Here is a 17,743-nt window from a genome sequence, read left to right as displayed (position 1 = left end):
AGACCTCTACATGCTTTGTAAGTAGGAAAACCTGCAAAATCGGCAGTGTATCAAATACTTGTTCTCCCCACTGTATATATATACAAAAATCATCCGATTAAATCGGTATCGCCTTTTTTTGGTCCTCCAATAAATAAGTATCGGCGTTAATTTATTTGATCATGAAATCGGTCGACCTCTAGTAAAAACACTAGGAAATCAGCTCCAACTGATTTTAAATTGAAGAAATCTGTTCCAAAGTTCTCCCATGCATAAGCGAGACGGGATTGTATACAAAATGTAAGCAAGGTTTGAAATTGTTTTAGTCCAATTATATCCGTTTGGGCTTCTTGTGAAAAATTATTTGTAATTATGTTCCAGCCTTCCGACCATCCGCTCAATATTTTATTTTTATTTTATTTAAAAATTGGCCCGTCGCTGAACCTAGTTGATGATCCCTGCTGCAAAGCGAGTTTTGTTAATGTGCATTCTTATATGAGTGTTGTGTTTACACCTTTGTGGGAGACTGCCAGATTAGAGTAGATTAACCAACAGGCTGTATCCAAAGCCTAAATCCAAGGTGTCACCAATCTAATCTCCGTCTCCGGAGAACAACACAGCAGCTCCACAGGCTTACCACGAGAAGGGGTCCTTAATACCGCCAATAACCCTCAACACTACCTAATCCTGGGCAGTTTCCGTGACAGTCACACACACACCATGGAAGGCGCTGAGATAAAGAATTATATCCAAGTGAGTGATGGTCTTTTTTCACTTATGTCTAACAGGGGTTCTGATCAAAAGTAATGCACTCTAAAAAGGCATGGTGTGTGTGTGTAAAACACAAAACATATTCTCTCTGGGACTCCGGTTGGTGTGGAGGAGTTCTACAAGCTTTTAGCCTGGTCGCATATCTGTTTGTGTCATATGGTCCCGTGTGGCTCAGTTGGTAGAGCATGGCGCTTGCAACGCCAGGGTTGTGGGTTCATTCCCCACGGGGGGACCAGGATGAATATGTATGAACTTTCCAATTTGTAAGTCGCTCTGGATAAGAGCGTCTGCTAAATGACTTAAATGTAAATGTAAATCTTGCCAACTCCTATGTTCATTGTCTGGCAAGACATCACCAACATATCTGGGACCAGGCTAGAAGGCTCCCTTTCATCAATTGTAATTAATCCTTAATTAGTGGGTTTAGGGCACTGGGAGCTCCGACACTCCAACCGCCCGCCACTGCCACCTTTAATGCAATCCAGCTGAGGCCACATTTACATGTCTTTAATTAAGAGGACTGACAGTGGCTGCCTTTACAACAAGCTCCCCACTGAACAGGAGAGAGGGAGAAGAGAGACAAGCTGAGGGGTATTGGCTAAGAGCACTGGAACACAGGCATGGTTCCTCACGTAGTATAGATCTGACCTCATACACTTGCATCTATGAATTTGAGAGTAGGTAGGCCAACATTTCTCCAGCGGTATCCCTCAGCTTTATAGCAAACCAAGTGGCGTGGCTGCCTCGTTTCACATTGAGAGGGCCTTTGAAGCATGAAACACACCGAGAATCTCACTGCACTTCAAAGTGCTATGGGATGGTAGCTAGCTAAGTGCACAGACGCAATGCACATAACACAATACTTCCTCCAAACTAGCTAACCACTAGCTAGTATTGACATAATTAAATCTCAATGGAATAGCTAGTTTCCATGTAACAGCTGCCTGTGTTAGCTGCTGAGTTAGTGCAGTGTCCTTAGCTAGCTAGCCATGTTGTGCTAGCTATCGAATATGCTAACGTTAGCTAGCTAGCTAAACATTTGGCTATGGGCTGGCACTGACAGTATGGTATTATGGAGAGTGAATTAAACGATTTCTTCGTCATCTTGCTAGGTAGTTATCTAGCTGTGGCTAGTTTCAACAAGTGCTTTCTACACAACAGCAACATTAGCGCAGATAGCTTGGAATCTATACCATAAGCAATACGCACGGATACGTATTGCTAAACAACGCTTCTGCCACCTTCTAGTTTGGAGTATTTTAACAAAGCTGAGTGGCTGACGACTTCCAAGGTCTTTGCTGTGTGAACACAAAAGAGAGTGACTGTTGACACTGTTCAGAGGTGCAAAGTACTGTCGGAAGGCAAACCTTTGACCATCCTACTAGTATGTCTGGGCTTTAAAAATATTTTTTTACATCTCAAAATCAAATAATTTCTGGGTAACAATCACAACAGCATCGAGACGAGAGCCTTTAATTCGTGGAGGAAGAAAACAACAAGGGGGTTTGGTAACCACACCACAGGCCAGTCAGCCCACCTACCATTAGGCACAACCAAGCCTGGGGTTGATCTTCCCTCCCCGGTCGGAGGGCTTGTATTGGGGGCCGGGGAAGGGGGCGTGGATTGGGTGTCTGTCAGGTCCAGGGGTCTGTGTGATATTAGCCGTCTGCCAATCTGGCRTGCGGGAATGGACACAGTAATTACTACTGCTCTTAATGCCTCATCAATCTCTATCGCTCCTTCTCCCTTCCCTCTCCCCTCTCGCTCTTTTTCATTCTCTTCATTCCGTGAAGGAACAAACAGATTGAGTGACAGTGACAAACGGAATGAAATCATCTGGGGTGTGCGAGTGACAATATACCAGCTTGAATGTAAATGCTTCGATGCAATAAACAAAATAAAAATGTCCTTAGTCAGTAGAGAGTATGAGTCAGTCAAGGAGCTGTGTATACAAGTATCTGACTGGGTTATCCTCATTTGTCTATGTAGTTAATAGCATTATCAACATACCAGAATGTTGACCTCGATACCAGGTTTAGTATCACGAGTCTCAATGCCGAAAGGATACGCAATACCAAAAGTATCACACGGCAAAAATAATGTGTATTAGCTTAAGTCACAGAATAACCACAGGGCTTTATTTTTGAAAACGTTGAACAATATATGTTGATGGCAACTGCTCAGCCTCCGACTGCAAGGCACTAAAAGGTAGCGCGTACGGTGCAGTACATCACCGGAGCCAAGCTTCCTGCCATCCAGGACCTCCATACCAGGCGGTGTCAGAGGAAGGACCTTAAAATTGTCAAAGACTCCAGCCATCCTAGTTCATATACTTTTCTCTCTGCTACCRCACAGCAAGCAGTACCGGAGCGCCAAGTTTAGGTCCAAGAGGCTTCTAAACAGCTTCTACTCCCAAGCCATAAGACTCCTGAACACCTAATCAAATGTCTACCCAGACTATTTGCATTGCCCCCACCCCCCTTTATACACAGCTCCTACTCTGTTATCATCTATGTACAGTCACTTTAATAACTACCTACATGTACATATTACCTCGACTAACCAGTGCCCCCGCATATTGACTCTGTATCGGTACCCCATATATAGCCTCCCTATTGTTATTTTACTACTGGTCTTTAATTATGTTGCTTTTATTGGGTATTCTTCTTAAAACTGCATTGTTGGTTAAGGGCTCGTAAGTAAGCATTTCACTGTAATGTAGGCGCATGTGACAAATAAAATGTGATTTGATAACTTAAATACAACAAATAAAAGATATTCTATATTACATTTCAAAAATAAAACACCATATTAAATAACAGAATAATATATTTAAATGTTCCTTCTGCAGAACCATGAGACAGAGCATACAAAATAATTGTACAATTACATCTAAAATGTTAATTTGACACATCAGGGTTAATTTGCTCATCTAAGGCCATAATATTAGGTAAAATGACATGATTCATTACAGCTAAATAATTGTATGTATTCAATTAATAGTTTAGTTCCAAAACATATAAAAACACTGACGCYCATTTCTTAAGCTTCTATATTGCAATAGTCCACACACACACCATAGAAATACAATGGATTTTACACAGCATACTACGATTTCCAGAGTGCATGTCAACTGCCAGGGCTGCTGGCTGGCTAGTGGCTACTGCTAGCAAGCCCAGACAAACGCAAAGTAGTCTTAATATATTGCTGTTATGAGTGCATTTCACATTACTTTTGGGTTGTAATCATATTACAATGCTCACATGAATGTCATGCTGAATATGTATGTTCATGTCACCAACTAGGTTTCCATCCAATTGGCAACAGATGTGAGAATATTCTCGAATCAACATAAAGAAAATATGCACATTTTCTTACCAGCGGTGTTTCCACCAAAGAGACTTGTTGTGGATAAAAATCAGTGCTTGATGACCGTGCACACAAAATGTACTTTCTCTTGAGTTTTCATTCACCAAATAAAAACTCTCAATGTGTTTCCATTGCATTTCCAACTCTACCGATAGCTTTGTTACAAAAACTGTTGCGTTAAATAGCCTACTCCGGACTTGGCACGTGCTTTCTAGCCAACAGCTTGTAGATAGTGCGGGTAGGCTAGTCTACATGAGATTATTATGGATAAGAGAATGTTTTTATTTGTCAAACATTATGTCACCAGAATAAGAGCCTGGATATTTATTGGAAAGACGCTGTGCACTTTCACCACCCTGTGAAGTTCATCATAACTTATTTCATCTATAGCCTAATAAACTGCATGTTTTCCCAAGTCATAGTGGGAGGATCACACACACACACACACACACACCATGTCACGTGACTCCAAGTGCATTTTGATATGGTTATTAGATAAATATTGGTGCATGAAGGCGTTTTCACCACCCTCTCGCATAATTAATTGTACAGACAAAAAGAGCCCACCATGCCGACATTTATAAAATTGTACCGAAACGTCCTGTTTCCATCACAGCTGTTGTGATTTATTATTATTTGTTACATTTACTACCATAAAAACTGTGGATGGAAACGTGGTTAGTCACTCAAACATTATTAAAATGTTGCTGCTAGTAGAATAACATTACAATGCAAATGTCATGTGTAATAGTTAGTTGTTTTGCCTCAAAACCTCCCTTGCCCTGTACTGCTTTGTAACACCTTTCACATATCTGTTTTGATGGGCTAGCTCTCATCTGCTATGTAAGCAATGTATTCCCATAGCTCGCTTCTGGAGCCAGTTTGTCAACAAGTTGCGGGCGTGGAGGTATGAAGTTTTCGTTATAAAGAAGCCATGCGGTCTTCATTTTCTCTCTCCTCTCGCTTACTTCTCAAAAGTGGCTTGCGCTGTGTCAGCCGCATGCATGCACAAATGCAAGTACCCTGCCTAGCTTACTACAGCCCCCTTGAGAAGATTCAGACAAAGTACACAGACTCCATCCTCTCATTCCGTATATGACGTGAGACACATTTGACAGAAGTACCAAAAGTAACAAATTCTAGTACCAAACCGTTTTTCATGTTCTAAACTCAACAAAAAAAGAAACGTCCTCTCACTGTCAACTGCGTTAATTTTCAGCAAACTTAACATGTGTAAATATTTGTATGAACATAATATTCAACAACTGAGACAAACTGAACAAGTTCCACAGACATGTGACGAACAGAAATTGAAGGGGTGGGGGGGTCAAAATCAAAAGTAAAAGTCAGTATCTGGTGTGGCCACCAGCTGCTTTAAGTAATGCAGTGCATCTCCTCCTCATGGACTACACCAGATTTGCCTATTCTTGCTGTGAGATCTTACCCCACTCTTCCACCAAGGCACCTGCAAGTTCCCAGACATTTCTGGGGGGAATGGCCCTAGCCCTCACCCTCCGATCCAACAGGTCCCAGACGTGCTCAATGGGATTGAGATCCGGGCTCTTCGCTGGCCATGACAGAACACTGACATTCCTGTCTTGCAGGAAATCACGCACAGAACGAGCAGTATGGCTGGTGGCATTGTCATACTGGAGGGTCATGTAAAGATGAGCCTGCAGGAAGGGTACTACATGAGGGAGGAGGATGTCTTCCCTGTAACGCACAGCGTTGAGATTTCCTGCAATGACAGCAAGCTCAGTCCGATGATGCTGTGACACACCGCCCCAGACCATGACGGACCCTCCACCTCCAAATCGATCCCGCTCCAGAGTACAGTCCTCGGTGTAACGCTCATTCCTTTGACGATAAACCGAATCCAACCATCACCCTGGTGAGACAAAACAGCGAAGAGCACTTTTTGTCAGTCCTGTCTGGTCCAGCGACKGTGGGTTTGTGCCCATAGGCAACGTGGTTGCCGGCGATGTAAGGCAGGTCCTCACCAGACAACAGGTCAGCAAGCCCTCAGTCCAGCCTCTCTCAGCCTATTGCGGACAGTCTGAGCACTGGAGGGATTGTGCATTCCTGGTGTAACTCGGGCAGTTGTTGCCATCCTGTACCTGYCCCGCAGGTGTGATGTTTGGATGTACCGAACCTGTGCAGGTGATTTTACACATGGTCTGCCACTGCGAGGACTATCAGCTGTCCATCCTGTAGCGATGTCTTAGGCGTCTCACAGTACGGACATTGCAATTTATTGCCCTGGCCACATCTGCAGTCCTCATGCCTCCTTGCAGCATGCCTAAGGCACAATCACGCAGATGAGCAGGGACCCTGGGCATCTTTCTTTTGGTGTTTTTCCAGAGTCAGTAGAAAGGCCTCTTTAGTGTCCTAAGTTTCCATAACTGTGACCTTAATTGTCTTCCATCTGTAAGCTGTTAGTGTCTTAACGACTGTTCTACAGGTGCATGTTCATTACTTGTTTGTGGTTCATTGAACAAGCATGGGAAACAGTGTTTAAACCCTTTAGAATGAAGATCTGCGAAGTTATTTGGATTTTTACCTGGGCGCGAACCCAGAGACTCTGGTGGCGCAGCTAGCACTGCGAGTGTTTCTTTTTTTGCTGAGTTTAGTATCGAAAAAGTACAGTTTCAGTATACTGTGCAACACTAGTAGTTACCCTTTACAACTGAACCTAAGCAGGCTATCATTTATAAACCAAGTTGAGAATAATGTTGTTCTACATTCAGTCAACCAGCTTCATCCCAGTTGTCCTAACGCATTGTAAATGGTATGCGTTTCTCTTTTGTCCTAAGTGGTATACTCTACATTGCCTATAGGAATTTCCCTTTACCCAAACGTTGGGCTCAGCCTGCTCTTCAGCCAACAGACGCCGAAGGACTTAACCTCGTAAAAAAATGCATTAAAAGTCTGAGGTTTCTCCAACAACTCGTTAAGTTTTACAGCTAGGTTCAAATGAAGCTCTTTGAAAAAGAATAATAATTAAAAGGGCTTAATTAGCCATGTGATTCACTGGACGGCAGAGCTGATGACTAGTCGGTACTACAGCAGAGCCAGGACCAATGTCTGAAATTGTACCCTATTTAAACCAAGTGCACTACTTTTGACCAGGGCAGGTCAAAAGGGTGCATTTTCGACACAGCCCTAAACAAGCGTTTCTCAACCCTTTCTGTACTTGACATGGCAAGATAGGTGTTTTGCTCCTTGGAGAACATTTTACAATAAATCTAGGCCTAACTTTTGAAAGCCGACTAGATCAGCCAGTGAACTAGCTCAAGCAGCACCATCCCAGGTAACAGTTGCAGTCCACAGACTGGAGGTTAACAAACACTGATCTAGAACAGTCAAGGATGTCTACGGTCAGAGACATTCAATATTTAAAATGTGTTGTCTTTTATGGTTCGGTTGGTAGGGCATGGCGCTTGCAACGCAAGGATTGTGGGTTCAATTCCAGGGCCACCCATACGTAACATTTTTGCACACATTACTAAGTCGCTTTATATAGAATCAGCCTCAAACGGCATATATTATATTATTGATTGTAACAATAACTAGGTTAATTTCAAGAAAGAATTACAACTTATTGCCTTTCTTTTCAATAAACAACCAATAAAAGCAAACAGCTTCATCTGGAGGCTGAAAAACAACATGTCTGTTGCTTTTAAGTGGGTTGAAGTTGATTCCAAAACCCTGGCTTGTACCTCTATTTCAATAAACAGGCCTAAAACAGACGTGCTTGAGGTTTACATGTTCCGTCATTAAAACATTCTACAACGCTGGCTCAAAACGTAACACTGGTTCAGCCAGACTGCTATGCAGGCTCATTCAGCAGAGCATGGTGCTTGCAACGCCAAGGGACGGGGGCTCGATTCCAGCTGACCCATACGTAAAAATGTGTACCTGCATGACTATGTCGCTTTGGATGAAAGCCTCTGCTAAATGGCATATTATTAACCAGGAAAAACAGTGCAGAGAGAGGATGGAGGAATGAAAGAACTGTGTACCAGTGTCATGTCGAGAGAAAACTCAGCTGCAGAAAAAGGTAGGAGAGCAGAATCCACGCAGGCAAACTAGGATTAAAAAGTAACAGCAGTAGCTTTTGGCAAAACTTTCCCCATTGCACCAGTAGCTATTTTTAATGCCAATGCCCAAGAGAGAAAGAAGGAACAGAACAGGCCGTCAACCCAGAGTGGAAGCAAAGGAATTGTCTCTTCAACTTTGATCAATTCATAATTCCTCTGTCTCTCCCTCTCCCATGGCTTTTAATTTGTTTCAGAGTGAGCCGTCAACAAAAGATAACATTTTTTAAAAAGTTAGCTCAGATGAAGGTAATATTTAACGTGAGAGAAAGAAAGAGAGGGATAGAGAGAGACAAGAGGAGCGGGGTGGAGAGCAAAAGAGAAACAGAAAAAGAACAGAAAGAGAAGCGAGAAAGAGAGCGAGAGACTGGTGGTGAAGGGGGAGAGGAGGGGGGGGGGGGCTCCTGGCATTTTGAGCAGAACATTTCCTTAACAATGAAAACAATCTACCCAACTGCAGCACTCAGAGGAATTCACCTCCCCTCCCCCACTCCCTCTCTCTCTCCACCCCAACATTACCATATCAAAGCCCGGAGTTCAGAGCAAGTCTTCTCTTTCAAGAATGGGAGCGAGGCGAAGGGAGAGAAAGAGGGGGAGAGGACAAGACCGAAGCAGCAGGAGTAGACCAGAGCACTGAGTTTGCTTTTATCCCTGCTGTTCAGTGTGTGTGTGTGTGTGTTCATGCCTGTGTGTAAAGACTGCAGAAATCTAGTAGAGATACTAGAGGACTACTGATTGGGGCCTTCCATAGGCTGCAGCAGAGAGAGAGAGACCTACGCCGTCACTATATAGAAACACTAAAACAGTAAAGAAATATGCTAAGCAAAAGAAAGAACAGGTATCAGCAGAAATCAGCTCAATGTAATTTAGGCTTTGGTGGTATACCGTATACCRGGGTATTTGGAAATGTACAGGGCTTAGACTGCTTAAAAATCCTTCTTTAATCAGTCTCCTCTCCTTCAATCTACCCTGATTGAAGGCTGAACAGCCTGACAGTATTTTTCAATACTGTCAAAACTATCACTTTTTTTTATAGCTACTTGAAGTAAATAACAGCAGTCAACTTGTGCTATACGTTAGGAGTTAAATTAGATTGTGTTCTTCAATTCATAAATTATTTTGTGTGAAAAATGCCGGTAGTAGTCACGTGGTGCTCGTTTACAAGCACGGCAGGCCCATTAGGCAGGACTAAGTGCGCTAGATTGACGAGGGTGGGATTTGAGCTAAAACTGACCAACACCACAATGTTTTTTACATTTTATTTAACCTTTATTTAAACTAGGCAAGTCAGTTAAGAACAAATTCTTATTTACAATGACGGCCTACCGGCGAGCAGTGGGTTAACGGCCTTGTTCAGGGGTAAAAAGACAGATTTTTACCTTGTCAGCTCAGGGATTCGATCCAGCAACCTTTTGGTTATTGGCCCAACCACTAGAATACCTGCCACCCCGACTGCGGCCCTAAAATAATGACAATTTCTCTAAACCAGTGGCATAACGGCTCTTTAGGTGAGCGTTGATGATACAAATGGGCGCAAAATATCCTCTTATTAAGGATCGCACCCATTTTAGCCTAAAATGACATACCCAAGTCTAACTGCCTGTAGCTCAGGACCTGAAGTAAGGATATGCATATTCTTGATAACATTTGAAAAGGAAACACTTTGAAGTTTGTGGAAATGTGAAATTAATGTATGAGAATAACACATTAGATCTGGTAAAAGATAATGCAAACAAAAAAAACATGCATTTTCAAAAAAAAWAAYWTTTTTTTAAAAGAGTTCCATCATCTTTGAAATGCAAGAGAACGGCCATAACGTAATATTGCAGTTTAGGAGCAATTTAGCTCAAGCGTCCCGGTATAGAGACACAGATCCCATAGAGGATATTTTGCTTGTCCATTCCCAGCGCAGCGGTCTAAGGCACTGCGTCACAGTGCTAGAGGCGTCACTACAGACCCGGGTTCGATCCCGGGCTGTATCACCACCGGCCATGATCAGGAGTCCCATATGGCAGCGCACAATTGTCCCAGCGTCGTCCGGGTTAGGGGAGGGTTTGGCCGTCATTGTAAATAGTACTTCGTTTTTAACTGACTGGCCTAGTTAAATAAAAAATGTAAGTCCTCTGATGCTTTGTTGATACATAAAAAAAAATAGACTCAATTTGGCATGAGGGTCTGCTATACAAATAGATGGAAAGCGGTGTTGGAGGGAAACATACGTCATTATAAAATCCATGTACACCAACAAGTGCAGAGCCCCAGGACACATTGGAAAGAATCACCAACACAAAGGGCCCTAAACAGAGAATACACAGTAGCAGAATACCTGACCACTAACTGACCCAAAATGAAGGAAAGCTTTGACTATGTACAAACTCAGTGAGCATGCATCTGCTATCGAGAGGCGTCTATAGGTCGACCTCTCAAGAGAAGACAGGCTATGTGCCCTCTGCCACAAAATGAGGTGGAAGCCCAGCTGCACTTCCTAACCTCCTGCCAAATGTATGACCAGAGACACATATTTCCCTCAGATATAAACTCCCATACATATGGTGAAATACAATTGTGTACAACCACAGCAAGATGTGTGACCTGTTGCCACAAGAAAAGGGCAACCAGTGGAGAACAAACACCATTGTAAATACAACTTACATTAAAATCGGTTTGATTTACTCTTTCCTACTTCAACTATTTGCACATTGTAACATTTGAAATGTCTATTCTTTTAACTTGTTTTGAGTGTTATGTGGACTGTTCATTTCTGATTGTTAATTTCCCTTGTTTATTGTCTATTTAACTTGCCATGGCAATGTATAAATATTTCCCATGCCAATAAAGCCCTTTGAATTGAATTAGGAGAGATGGAGAGAGAGGGATACAGAGAGCAGGAGGAAGGGATGCTTTCTATTGACATTCCAGAGGCACATCATGGAGCCTGCAGGGGGTCTTGTGGAGATGCAGGGAACAGGGAAATGGCAGAGCAGGTAGGCCTATACGCAGATGGTAGGAAGAGGGGCACTAAATACAGAATAGCCAGCAGCCTAGCAGCCAAGATGATAGACAATAGCATTGGCCTACATACAACCACAGGTATTGTAACACTTTAACAAGCTGCTTTGCATGGATACAAATAAACTGAACAAAAATATAAAACGCAACATGTAAAGTGTTGCTCCCATGTTTCATGAGCTGAAATAAAAGATCCCAGACATTTTCAAATATGCACAAAAAGCTAATTTCTCTCCAATTTGGGGCACATATTTCTTTACATCCTTGCTAGTGAGCATTTCTCCTTTGCGAAGATAATCCATCCACCTGACAGGTGTGGCATATCAAGAAGCTGATTAAACAGCATGATTACACAGCTGCACCCTGTGCTGGGGACAATAAAAGGCCACCTAAAAACGTGCAGTTTTGACACAACGCCACAGACGTCTCAAGTTGAGGGAGCGTGCAATTGTCATGCTGACTGCAGGTATGTCCACCAGAGCTGTTGCCAGAGAATTTAATGTTAATTGTTCTACCAAAAGCCGCCTACAACGTTGTTTTAGGGAATTTGGCAGTACGTCCAAATGGCCTCAACCGCAGACCACGTGTAACCACGCCAGCCAACGACCTTCACATCCGGCTGATGAAACTGTGGGTTTGCACAACCGAATCATTTGTCAAAAATCGTCTCASGGAAGCTCATTTGCGTGTGCGTCGTCCCCACCAGGGTCTTGACCTGACTGCGTCGTAACCGACTTCAGTGTGCAAATGCTCACCTTCGTAGGGCCACTGGCACGCTAGAGAAGTGTGCTCTTCAGGGATGAATCCCGGTTGCAACTGTACCAGGCAGGTCGCAGACAGTGTGATTGGCGTAGTGTGAGTGAGCGGTTGGCTGATGTCAACATTGTGAACACAGTGCCCCATGGTGGCGGTGGGGTTATGGTATAGACAGGCATACGATACGGACCATGAACACAATTGCATTTTATTGATGGCAATTTGAATGCACAGAGATACATTGACGAGATCCTGAGGCCCATTGTCATGCCATTCATCTGCCACCATCATGTTTCAGCATGATAATGCACAGCCCCATGTCGCAAAGATCTGTACACAATTCCTGGAAGCTGAAAATATCCCAGTTCTTCCATTGCCTTCATACTCACCAGGTATGTCACCCATTGAGCATGTTTGGGATGCTCTGGATCAATGTGTACGACAGCGTGTTCCAGGTCCCGCAAATATCCAGGAACTTTGCGCATTGAAGAGGAGTGGGACAACATTCCACAGGCCACAATCAACAGCATGATCAACTCTATGCGAGTAGATGTGTCGCGCCACATGAGGCAAATGGTCACACCAGATACTGACTGGTTTTCTGATCCACACCACTACCCGTTTTTCTTTATTTTTTTAAGGTATCTGTGACCAACCAATGCATATCTGCATTCCCAGGCATGGGAAATCCATAGATTAGAGCCTAATGAATTTATTTAAATACACTGTTTTCCTTATATGAACAGTAAAATCTTTGAAATTGTTGTATTTATATATTTTGTTCAGTGTATTTCATGTAATAACCACAGCAAAGCTAAAGGTGACATCCAAATCAAAGTGATATAACCTATAACTCCCACCGCCTCCATTCCATCCACACATTTTCAGGCCTCTCTCCACTAGAAGGCTTAATGTGAAAAATCGAAGTGAATGGCATTAGGGTAAATAAGGCCACTAGTTGCCTGGGCAACAGGCTATCCCCCACCCATTCAAGCCTACCCTTTACTCTGGTCCTATCAGGCAAGAGCAATAATGCACTACTGACAGACCACCACAACAGGCGGCAGTGCAGCAGCACTTTCAAACTGTATTGCAAAAGGAGAGGGAAGACAGGGGAGAGAGACAAAGGGGAGAGGGGAGGAGGGAGTGAGAGGAGAGAGCAGAGGAGGATGGGGACGTAATTTAAGGCAGGGAGAGGACCCATGAAAATGAGAGTTAAAAGAGTGGAGAGAAAGAAGGAGGGCAGGTAGCTGTGAAGCCCAGCCCATCTCCTCCCACGCGAGCAACCACAAACATCAATCTGCCATCCATCCATCCACTCCTGAGCTGGCCTCCTCCTTTGAACCATACCAGAGAGATAGCTGCCCGCTAGCTAGCTGACTGGAATAGCTAATAAGATAGGAACAGAGAACTTTTCAATGAGAGCCATGGCTGGTCTGGAAAAGATACACTACATGACCAATAGTATGTGGACACCTGCTCGGTGAACATCTCATTTCAAAATCCTGGGCATTAATATGGAGTTGGTCCCCCGTTTGCTGCTATAAMAGCCTGCACTCTTCTGGGATGGCTTTCTACTAGATGTTGGAACATTGCTGCGGGGACTTGCTTCCATTCAGCCACAAGAGCATTAGTGAGGTCGGCCACTGCTGTTGGGCGATTAGGCCTGGCTCGCAGTCAGCGTTCCAATTCATCCCAAAGGTTTGATGGGGTTGAGGTCAGGGCTCTGTGCAGGCCAGTCAGGTTCTTCCACACCGATCAACAAACCATTTCTATATGGACCTCGCTTTGTGCACAGGGGCATTGTCATGCTGAAACAGGAAAGAGCCTTCCCCAAACTGTTGCCACAAAGTTGGAAGCACAGAATCGTCTAGAATGTCATTGTATGCTGTAGCGTTAAGATTTCCCTTCACTGGAACTAAGGGGACTAGCCCGAACCATGAAAAAAACAACACAAAAAACAGCCCCAGACCATTATTTCTCCTCCAAACTTTACAGTTGGCAATTTGCACTGGGGCAGGTAGCGTTCTTCTGGCATCTGCCGAACCCAGATTTCTCTGTCAGACTGCCAGATTGTGAAACGTGATTCATCCCTCCAGAGAACGTGTTTCCACTACTCCAGAGACCAATGGCAGTGAGCTTTACACCACTCTGGTCAACACTTGGCATTGTGCACGGTGATCTTAGGCTTGTGTGCGTGGCTGATCGGCCATGGAAACCCATGAMGCTCCCGACGAACAGTTCTTGTGCTGACATTGCTTCCAGAGGAAGTTTGGATCTCGCTAATAAGTGTTGCAACCGAAGACAAATTATTTTTACGCGCTACGTGCTTCAGAACTCGGCGGCCCCGTTCTGTGAGCTTGTGTGGCTTACCACTTCGTGGCTGAGCAGTTGTTGTTCCTAGACATTTCCACTTCCCAATAACAGCACTTACAGTTAACCGGGGCAGAAATTTTACGAACTGACTTGTTGGAAAAGTGCCATCCTATGACGGTGCCACATTGAAAGTCACTAAGCTCTTCAGTAAGGCAATTCTACTGCCAGTGTTTGTCTATGGAGATTGCACGGCTGTGTGCTCAATTTTATACACCCATCAGCAATGGGCGTGCCTCAAATAGCCGAATCCCCTCATTTGAAGGAGTGTCCACATACACTATATATACAAAAGTACGGTCACAGATCCTTTCCCTGCCCTTTAAACCACTGAAATTGCTCCCAGACAAGGAAAGTGTACTCCACATTGATGACATTAGCGCGATCGCTTCCAGCAGGTTAAGATCACCTCAGCATAACAAAAACAACCATCTAATTTCCTTTCGAACATCAGCTACCAAATCAACCAATGAGATCAAGACAGTGTTATCTGAGGTATCAATAGGTAATGAACCAGGTGCCAAGGGAGCCATTAACGAACCAATAGAGGCACCCATAGGGCCTATGTCTGAAACAAACAACATGGAAATACAGCTCATGCTTACGCCAATCCAATGCTTTGAAACGTGTGGGGTGGGGGGGTTAAGATACCATTTTATTGTCTGTTCTCACAGAAATGTGTGTTTACGTTATAAAACAATTCCTATTGAGTGCACATTTCAGTAGAAATGGTAGCAAACTGGGATTCAGGCAGACTGGGATGAGAGTTGAGAATAAAAAAGAGAAGAGGAGACTCACCCGTCTTCTCTTTGATCTCACACAGAACGCTGAAGAGGGCGGGCTTCATTCTGTGACAGTTCAGGGCGTGTTTCCTGCCGGCGAGAAAGGAGAGAGCGAGGGGGAGAAGAAAGAGAGAGCGGGTTGGAGGTAAGATAAGGAGATGCAGGTACATCTTCTAGTCATTTCATAGCATGTGCCGTTCCATGGAAAAGCGAGCTAGATTGGATTCGATGAGGTTCGTCCATCCAGCGTTGATCTAGTAGAGCAAGGTTCTGTATTAGCGGATTTCTAAAAGCTAATATAAACAAAATACAAAAAAGGAAAACAGTTGTATTATCACAGGAATTAAAGAAAGAAATGATACCACAATGGCTAGATTTTAAAGCCAGTTTCTACATCTGGGTTACAAGCTCTGATACTAATGAATGACAAAGAAATAGGTCTAGAATACAATCACAGTTTCACATTGACTTTAATATCTTGGTCCCCCATAGCACAGTAAAGTTCCCTCTCAAGCCATGTTACTTTTGTACTCGCACAGCAATTTTTTGGTGAAAGCATACTCTGCTGAACACCCACTCAGTGACACTTGACTTTTAATTATATTATAAACTCTCAATTAGAATATTCAATTAAAACAAACTAATGGGCCATGCTCCATCACTGCTTAGTGCTCGCTCACAGCAGTGGTAGTCAGGGCCTTATTACTGACGGGCACGCAGGGCATGCGCCCTGGGTCCCCGACTTCCAGGGCCCCCCCCCAACAAAATTATTATTAATATTTCCGGAGGCAGCCCCCCCCCCCCAAAAAAACTTTGTTAGGTACCCAAAACTGCTCAGATAGCATATGAACGCGTCATAAGCCACGCCAAAATGTGTAGAAAAGTAGGAAATGTGCTTTAAAACGGCAAGATTCTCTCTCAACCTCATTGCAAAATGTGTAGAATAGCATATGAACGAGTCATAAGCCACGCCAAAATGTGTAGAAAAGTAGGAAATTTGCTTTAAAACTGCAAGATTCTCTCAACCTCATTGCAAAATGTGTAGAATAGCAGGATTACCACTGGTAGTCATTGCAAAGCTTGCGAGCTGCATGCTGCTCTCAGGAACTTAAATGGCGGCATGTGAAAATTAATTTTTTTGCAGGGGTTCTTGCCCAGGGGCTCATAATATTTAAGAGGCCTTGACATTAAAGTCTGAAAATCCCTGTACACACACACACATAGAAACATGACTCACATATTCCTCATTGCTCTGATCTGTGCAGCTTCAGTGAAGAGCTTAATATTGAGCCCTTCCAGAGTGTCATGTCCCTAGAGCTGTGGTCCTCATCTGAAGGGAACCTTTACGGATTTTTTTTCTCTCTCTCATCTACGCCTATTTATAAACCACAAAACATCTCATTTTCAAACGTATGAAATACATTGGGAGATCATGTGCTGAAATACACGACAGCTAAAACGTACATTCATGGATTTGATGGATAACAAAAATAATAATAAATAACCAAATAATACAGGTTAAAAATAATACTACCCAAAAGTGGAGATGGGCAAAGGTAAAAAGGCGTTCAACTGATAAACTGTTTTGAAACGTACCCGACACAGGAATCGGAGGGAGAATGAAAACAACCATGACACAACAGATGAATATGAGTGGGTGACACCTAAACTCAACTCCACTTGTGTCCATGTAGGAGGCCTAACCTAGGCTATATCATATTGGGAAATGCGTGAGTATTTATATGCTGACAATAAGTGTATATTGATGAGTCTGCCAATAACCAGGGGATCGCTCATTACATTACTCCTTCGAGCGAGGGCATAATTTGTCCACCTGTGTGTCGGCCTTAATTCTATTTAACCTTTATTTACACAGGTTTGTCTCCCTGAGCTTACATTTTTGAGAGCTGCTCAGGTAAAAACATATTTTTAATTTGAAAATCACTGCTGGATTTGAGTTGGAGAGGGGCCATGGAGGGAGGTGGGAGTCGGGGGGGGGGGTATGAGCAGGAGCAGGTGTGGTGCTCGTGCTTTCATGGGGCATGCGGTCGGTCCTGTGGGTCCGGTAGACCTGTACACTACTGACCTGTGCTGGAAGTTGAGCGGCAGGCCACCCCCTGCCGTGCCCCCCCCCAGCTTCCCCTCCCTCTGCGGGGTCATCTGATCCGCCCCAGTGCGCCGGCGACTCCTCTGGCCAGCATCTGGACATGGGGTAACAGGGGGGAGAGGGTGAGGGGCGGGCAGGACAGGTAGAGTGGTAGTGCACTAGTTGTCGTCGTCGTTGTCTCATCTGTTATCTCCGCTACCACCCAGATAGGATGGCTAATGTTTTCCTATCACACTAGGTCAGGCCCAGTACGCAGTGCCCTAGCAGAGCACTGTGTTGTCCATCTTATCGGTTCTCTCCTGCCACCCGGCCCAGACAGTAACACCCCACCCTACAGGTCAGTATAAGGGCTATGTATGTATGCAAGGCGCCCCACAGGCTACATTTGATGGCGTGTGTGTGCGCAGAGATATGCCAATCAAAGCGGCAGTCACTTCATTTGGCCCTCTCGTTTCGAGTGATAGGAGAGCATTTAGTCAAAATCAAAAAGCAAACATTTT

The 17,743-nt window shown here is 43.9% G+C and overlaps 1 protein-coding gene across 2 annotated transcripts in view; it reads right to left on the bottom strand.

Moving 5' to 3' along the window:
• The window catches only part of pbx4 (pre-B-cell leukemia transcription factor 4), a 44,090-nt gene that overhangs the window by 21,626 nt on the left and 4,721 nt on the right, over positions 1–17,743 (bottom strand). Inside the window, exons 2-3 of one of the 2 annotated variants that reach the window (XM_024011481.3) lie at positions 17,223–17,337; positions 15,153–15,226 (exon numbers count right to left, since the gene is read on the bottom strand). In XM_024011481.3, the coding sequence (XP_023867249.1) occupies positions 15,153–15,226; positions 17,223–17,337 (189 nt within the window). The remainder of the gene's footprint in view (positions 1–15,152; positions 15,227–17,222; positions 17,338–17,743) is intronic. The other variant, XM_024011482.3, reaches the window with a different exon arrangement.

This window comes from Salvelinus sp. IW2-2015, linkage group LG20 (assembly GCF_002910315.2).
Source record: "Salvelinus sp. IW2-2015 linkage group LG20, ASM291031v2, whole genome shotgun sequence".
NCBI lineage: Eukaryota > Metazoa > Chordata > Actinopteri > Salmoniformes > Salmonidae > Salvelinus > Salvelinus sp. IW2-2015.
Note: the sequence above shows the minus strand (reverse complement) of the source record. Positions and strands in the feature narration are given on the sequence as shown.